At 38.0% G+C, this 8,029-nt stretch overlaps 1 protein-coding gene across 2 annotated transcripts in view; it reads left to right on the forward strand.

Moving 5' to 3' along the window:
- The window catches only part of LOC126828378 (uncharacterized), a 64,862-nt gene extending 58,018 nt beyond the window's left edge, over positions 1-6,844 (forward strand). For both annotated transcript variants that reach the window (XM_056102609.1, XM_050558156.2), the window contains exons 3-4: positions 4,971-6,367; positions 6,523-6,844. In XM_056102609.1, the coding sequence (XP_055958584.1) occupies positions 5,269-6,367; positions 6,523-6,812 (1,389 nt within the window). In that variant the 5' untranslated portion in view covers positions 4,971-5,268 and the 3' untranslated portion in view covers positions 6,813-6,844. The remainder of the gene's footprint in view (positions 1-4,970; positions 6,368-6,522) is intronic.
- Positions 6,845-8,029: the final 1,185 nt, after the last annotated feature.

The raw sequence follows: 8,029 nt of genomic DNA on the forward strand, positions 1-8,029 counted from the left end.
TCTGTATCTTTTAATAATTCATCCATTTTTAACAATTTCAGTGGTGTGTCGTCTATAGTAGAGAAACTTGAATCACTGTATCTGTTGTTTTTACCAAACTCGGTTCGCCTTGTTAAACTCGAACTCATTGTTTTCACAGTCAAACACTTGCTTCAATTACAAAAGTTCTTATGAAACACAAGTCTTCATTAATATTTCTTATCAATCGTGATCTGCGAACGCAGTATCCGTTTACTTATTCATGTAGTCTTGTTATCAGTTCGTGCCCATGGCTTATTTGGATAATTTTAACTGAAATATCGGGAGCTCCTTTGAGAGTGACTTAACCCGGCCGCCATCTTGCAATCAATGAGTTCGTTTAAAGTTTCTTGATGATGATCTGTCCAACTGAATTTTTTTGGATGACAGAATTTGACCTTTCTTAATCCTTAGGTCAGACAATGAATGTTTCGGGTGTTTCTTCAGCAAGTCATATAGAGATTTAGTCCTTGTCGAAAATGATTGTAAGTACTTCCTGTTGTAACTTATAAATCCCAGCATACGTCTGAAGTCTCCTACAGTTTTTATAGGTCGATTTTTCAGATCTGCTACAGCTACCTTATCGACTGGATCCATTTGATACCCATCTTTAGAAAAAAGATGACCCAGATAACAACGTACTTGATTTTTGAAAAACTCGCATTTTCTTGGTTTTAACTCGATACCTTTATGTTGCAGTCTCTGTAGTACCTTTCTAAGATCTTCAAGATGATTTTCGAACGAACCGGAGTATACTCAGACGTCATCGAGATGTGGACAACGGCAACGGTCCCTAAGCTCATCTAAAGTTTCTTCCATGAACCATTGAAATTGGCCAGGCGCTCCAGTCAGACCAAATGGAATTCTATTCCATTCATATACCCCCAAGGCGTTGTGAATGTTGTTAATGGTCTACAATCTTCTTCGACAAAACCTTGATGTTCAAAGTATTGTTATGTTGACAATTAATCATTACTTCAATGTTAAGTATAACATTTTAGTTGTCGGGGAAGAGTGTAAAGTATTTAGAAATAGGAATATATATTTTTACTTATTATATATATATAATCAGTTCAGTCATAAATATTCATAATTAGTTCATTGTCAGAATGCATAGTAAATCTAGTCGAACAGTGAGGCTGAAGTCGCATAGAGATGGCGTCATGTGAGTTTCTTTAAATTTGATTGGATAATTGACATCGCTTGCCAGACGTCTTCAGCGGGGCCTCCCTAATTTGCATGACGAATGACAAGCGAATGACGATTGACAAGGAATTTCTAAGCAATAACTGCTCCCTTTAGGCCAATATAATTCAACTACAGTATTGAGTTTAATAACTATCGACTTAATTTGTCTTTTTCGGGGGTAATTAATATTTTATTTCAATTTGATGAAGCTGACCAGGGAACAGCCTGTATCACACTAGATAAGAAACCTCATCTCTCAACGGGGAGTCACGGTGGCTAGGTGGTTAAGACGCTGAATCGCTAGCCTGGAGGTCGGGTGTTCGATCCCTGCATTGGCCGAGAAAGTTCATCTGGATTTTCCGACGTGGTTTCCCCTTGTCAGTGGTGCAGAACGGAGGGCCTGACAAGGACAGCTGTCTAGTCCTTCGATGGGACGAAAAACCGAGGTCCCGTGTATACATTGGAATGCACGTAAATGATCCCTTGGCAGTTGGAATTCGATATAAGAGTAGGCGATAGTGACGCTGCCAGGGCAAAATTTTCCCCATAGCACACTGTATGGCGTATGCCCGTCTTCATTAGCCCAGTATCGGAGCAGAACAGTAGGACGTTAAACCCTATTTCATTTCATTTCATTTCATCTCTCAACCTTCCGACAGTATTTCTCAACGTTTTTACCTACGTTATCGTATCAGACCTCTTCTCATAAAAAAAATGAATCCGTAATTCATTTGGTGACTTGTCATTCACATTGTCATTCGTCAGGCGAATCTGTGCCATTCGCCTGGGGATTTGTCATTCACTTGGTCATTCGTCTGGTGAACAACTATCATTCTCTAGGTCTTTGTTACTCACTTTGTCATTCCTCCGGTCGGTGGGTTATGTCATTCAGTTTGTCATTCGTCCGGTGAATCTGTGTCATTCTCTGCCATTCGCCTGGTGATTTCTGTCATTCACTTTGTCATTCGTCTGGCGAAGTTCTGTCATCCACTTTGTCAGTCGTCTGGTGAACCTCCGTATAGGGGGGAGGGGGGTAGGTGTTGCCCGAAAATTTTCTTTGTCTTCCGAATTTTTAGAATGAATCAATCCGAAACTAAAACGAGTTTTGCACAAAGCTCCACTTCCTACATTGTAGTATTCAAAAAGTAAACCGCGAGCGATTTCATTTGTCAATTATATGATATATGGTCTCATTCTCTAATGTTTGTGCCCGAAGAACGGAATACATTGCCCAAAAATGGACGGTTCACCGGATCTGAGGATAGAGGGGGCGGGGTGCTGCTGCTACGTCTATGACCTCTATCATTAGGCCGGCGAACCCGTGTCATACTCCGTCACACGTGTTGTGAACCTGTGTCATTCAATTTGTCCTACTTCTGGTATACCTCTGGCATTTAGCCGACGAATTTCTTGCCACCCACTTTGTCATTCGTCTGGTGAATGTGACATCCTCTTTGTCATTCGTCCGGTGAACGTGTTTATCCACATTGTCATTCGTCCTGTAAACCTATTTCATCCACTTTGTCATTCGTCCGTCTAGCGAATTATCAATCACTCTGTAAATAGTCTGGTGTAACTCCCTGTCATTCGTCTGGTGATTTCTGTCATTCACGTTTTCGTATGTCCTGGAACACGAATCATTCTCTTTGTCATCCGCTTGGTGAAAGCTCTCATTCGACTGAATCCCTGTCGAACCCGTTTCCTCCTCTGTCATTCGTTCGTTGAACCCGTGTGGTAAACCTTTGTCATTCGTCTGGTGAATCACTGCCAATATCTTTGTCATTCGTCTGTATAATCTGTCATTGACTTTGTCATTCGTTTGGTGAACTCTGTCATTCGGCTGATAAACCAGCCATTCCCTTGACATTCTTATTGTTATTCATCTGCCATTCGTGTGTTAAACCTCTGTCATTTTTATACGCCCACATGGAAATGTGGTCGTATATTACCATCGCTCCCCGTCCGTCCGTCCGTCCGTCTGTCGGTCCGTCCGTCGTCCACAATTTCTTGTGAACACTCTACAGACTACATTTATCATCTGAAATTGATATATGTTGTTTGCATTAGTGAGATGAAGAAGCCTATTCAATTTCATTAACTCCGTTAATTTCTTCTGGAGTTATGGCCCTTGTTTCACTTTGTTGCACCTTGTGAACGCTCTAACGACAAAAGTTATCAACCGATCTGTATGAAATTTATATGCATCATTTAAATTAGTAAAACAAAGAAGCCTATTGAATTTCAGCAATTTCCGTTAATTACATATAGAGTTATGACCCTTGTTTCACTTTGTTGGATCTATTGAACGCTCTAATGACAACAGTTGTTGTATCTTGTGAACGTTCGAACGACAAAGGTTATCATCTGATCTGTATGAAATTTATATGCATTATTTGAATTAGTAAAACGAAAAAGCTTGTTGAATTTCAACAATTTCCGTAGATTACTTCCACAGTTACGGCCCTTGTTTTAGTTTTTAGAACCTTGTGAACCCTCAAACGACGAAAATTATAATGTCATCTGTATGAAATTATATATGAAATGCCCCTAATTACCTACAAAAGAATAAATATGCGACAACCCTTGTCGACTGCTCGGACGATTTAGCTGCTAGGGGCATATGTTTTGTTGCCTGGCAACCTATCCTTTTGTCATTCGTCCGGTTAGTCTGTGTCATTCGTCTGGTTTACCCCTGCCATACGAATGACAGGGAATAAAATAGATTCGCAGGACGAATGACAACGTGAATGACAGAATTCACCGGATGGACGAATGACAAAGTATGTGATACAGAAAATAACACAGGTTCACCACACGAATGACACAGAATGACAGAGGTCCATGTCCATCCGATGAGTGACACAGAATGACACAGGTTCACCAGACGAATGACAAAGTGAATGACAGAAATTATCTCAGACGCATGACAAAATGTATGTCACAATTTACTGGACCAGCGTACACTAAATAGGAAATAATTTTTACCTACAAATTCTTCAAGCGTCTTTATTTTTCTAATACATAAAAAATGTTTTAGAATTTTATTTGTCGGGCGAATAACAAAGAGAATGACAAAGATTCACCAGATGAATGCCAGAATAAGACAGATTAGCCGGACGAATGACAAAATGAATCACAGAATTCGCCAGACGGACGAAAAAAGTGAGTGAACACGTCTCATGTTATTCCCTTTTTCATTCTTCTGGTGAACGTCTTTTATTCAATTTATCAGTCTTCTGGGCCCTGTTTCACAAAATCTTAACTAAAGATAAAATCCAAATTTGATTTTGATTGGCTAAGCACTAAAATCAATCTAATATTATCCAATCAAATTGCTAAAATTTGGATTTTATCTTAGTTAAAATTTCGTGAAACAGGCCCCTGGTGAACAAGGCATTATCTTTGGCATTCAATAAACAAAACAATTAACTATATTATTCCATAGAATTAAACAAAGCTATAGAATCTTACTTGACATAATTTTTATACAAGAAAATAATAAATAATATCTAGACTCGGTTTATCGTTCCAGTGACTTATTACTAGATTGATTTATCCTAAATGTATAGGTTAGATTACGAGGTTCCGTGGTTTAATCGTTTAAAGTGCTAGTTAAACCACGAAGCGCGTAGCGCTGAGTGGTTTAACTAACATTTTAAACGATTAAACTACGGAAACCGAGTAATCTAACCTGTTTAGACCATAACCAGTTATGATATACTACGTATGTTTAAAAAAATATTCTTTTAAACTTATTAATTTAGATTTGTACATAGAACTATTTCTTTTGTGGACGATTATTGGTATGTTACACGACCTACATGACATTTCAGCACGTGTAACTTGTTGTCACGTCACGTCACTATTTATGGCCAAGTTATGTTAACAACTGAGTAATGTTTATTGAACATGTTTTCGTTGATTATTCAATGTGAGCATAACTTAAAAGAAGAATAAGTACATTGATCAGTAGTTAGTACGCATGTATAATAGGAGCTTAGATTCGTGTGTATCAGTTTGAGAAGAGGTTTCCTTCTTGCTGCAGTTCTGTGTCTTTTTATAATGGATAGTGACGACGATTTTCCCGTGTCTTCTCAAAGTGCAATTAACCAGGAGTATTCAGACACTTTATTAACACAAGAGGACAATTTTAACATGTATTTCAATGATGAAAAGATTAAACCTATCTACAGCGATATAAGCAGTGATAATGATGAAACTGTGGAAATTAAACCAGCTGAGGTAGACACCCGGTTCGCATCACCTATAACCGACGATGAGATGTCATCTTTGACGAAGAAAATTATTCCGGGAACAACTGAAAAGACAATATCATGGGCATGTCGACTCTTTGAAAGCTGGAGAAAGGCTAGAAATGACAAAATCCGACAAGGAGATACATCTGGTCATCAACTGAGTTTCATAACACGTGAATTAGACTTTTTAAACGATGATGAACTAAGTTATTGTTTGAGTAGGTTTATTGTCGAAACCAGGAAAGCTGATGGCAATGAATACCCACCTAAAACGTTACGCCAACTGGTTTTGCTCATTCAAATGCACTTGAATAACATTGGCCGCCTAGTTAAACTGTTATCAGATCCGATTTTTAATGAGCTCAGGAATACTCTCGACAACTCTATGAAAATTGGTGCCAGTAAAGGGAATGGATTATTGACGAAACAAGCTGATGTAATTTCTATTGATGAAGAAAATATCATGTGGAAACAAGGTATTTTAGGAAATTCGAATCCACAAACTTTGCTGGACACGATTGTGTATCTTTTTGGATTAAACTTTGCTTTGCGGAGTGGTGGTGAGCATCGTAATTTAACTTTGGATCAGTTATGCATAGGCGAAAATGAACAGGCACCTTATCTAAGATATACAGAGAAAATTAGCAAAACTAATCAGCGTGGACTGAAAGAATTTAGAGTGAATCCCAAGTGTGTGACGGCATATGGAAGTGACGACCCTAAAAGATGCATAGTGAAGCTGTATCAGCAATACTTGAGTTTGAGACCTGAACATGCTATGTCTATGGTATATCTGCGACCATTGATTAAACCAACAGAAAAGATGTGGTATGCAGCAGCACCTGTTGGCCGGAATACACTGGCGAACACCGTCAAAAGGTTATGTGAAGCGGCTGGATTTAAAGGTAATTATAACTTAATTGAAAGAATACTGTCATAGAACACCCCCTTCTCTCGATCGACTTTAGTAACCAGAATACTATCCCATGATATTTGAATCGCACAATATGTTCTGAATCTATACGACTATTGATGAATTTGAAACCTTTTATATTTTCAGGATTCTTCACTAATCATTCCTTGAGAGCTACTTGTGCGACTCGCCTGTTTAGATCTGGTGTGGATGAACAGCTCATAGCAAAGACCACAGGACATAGAAGTAACGCTATACGCGCATACAAGCGATCGAACACCGCACAAGAGGCTTTTGTTAGTAGTGTGATCCAAGGCCAGAGTTCATCCTCTACTACTGTCCAGTCATCTAAACGACCGCTGTCTGACGATCCAGATACCACTTCGGATGGTAAACGACGGAGGAGTGTACATATTTCATTAAATATAAATTGTTAATGTGACATTAAAAAAAGAAAAATGTACTGAAATTGTGTTGTATTTCTTTCAATCAAAATTAGAGCAAGGCATTAATATTGCGATTTGGCCATTTTTGCCCATTAAAAATTGCTGCTTAAGATTTGAATTTGTTGGGACAGGATATGGGAGGGGGCGAAGAAAGTAGTCCCAGTCATGGTATAACTAACATTTCAGTTGGTTTTACCACGCCGAAGATCAAAGAAGTTATGGTCTAAATAAATTTTACTGGTGGATCGATTGCGATGGCCACGGTGTCACCACTAATAAAGAAAAAATAAGCCTATAGTTATTAAACTCAATACTGTAGTTGAATTATATTGACCTAAAGGGAGCAGTTATTGCTTAGAAATTCCTTGTCAATCGTCATTCGTCATCGCTTGTCATTCATCATGCACATAAGGTCCAAATAAATATACTAATTGGTTATCTCTCTTGTTCTTCCAATTCAGGTAATTAGTTTTCATTGTAAACATTGAAATCATATGTTATTTGATGTCGGAATGTTCCTAGAACAAGTATATATGATTATAAGGCTAAGCAACTTAGTATTTGTCACAGAATTAGTATTTTTCTGATTCATGTAAGTTACAGAGTTCCGAAACGGTCCAGCATGATTCAATTTCCACACCCCTCTAGGACCAATTCGCACCGCGAGGCGGTTGTAATGTTATTCTAATTTTGTGATTATGTGCTCATAGAATACTTTATTGATGTGATTATTGTTATTGTTCACCAGGCTTCTAGCCATACTCGTAGTTTTGTATTATGTCGCCTAGTAATTTAAGGCGAGTTGATCGTAATGTGCAAGCTATTATTACTGAAGGGAGATAACTCATCCTGTGCTAATGTCTTAAAATGGATACAGACCACAACTAAATATGAGACTAGTAGTATAGTTTATTATAATTCACAGGGAACATTTTGGACGTATTATCCACCAACTATGACGATTTTATCGACACTAACTGTATAAATATATCTCGTAATAATTTCACAAATGAATTGACAAGTCGTGCCAAAAGACACATTCCAAACAAACTAGTAACCATTAGACCAAGGGACCAACCATGGATGAATAACTGTATAAGGAAAATGAGTAAAAAGAAAAATAAACTCCACAAAAAAGCAGTAAAGGAAAACTCAGACAGAGCCTGGCAGAATTTCAGAACTATTAGAAACAACTATATTGATTTTAT

This window comes from Patella vulgata, chromosome 7, assembly GCF_932274485.2.
Source record: "Patella vulgata chromosome 7, xgPatVulg1.2, whole genome shotgun sequence".
NCBI lineage: Eukaryota > Metazoa > Mollusca > Gastropoda > Patellidae > Patella > Patella vulgata.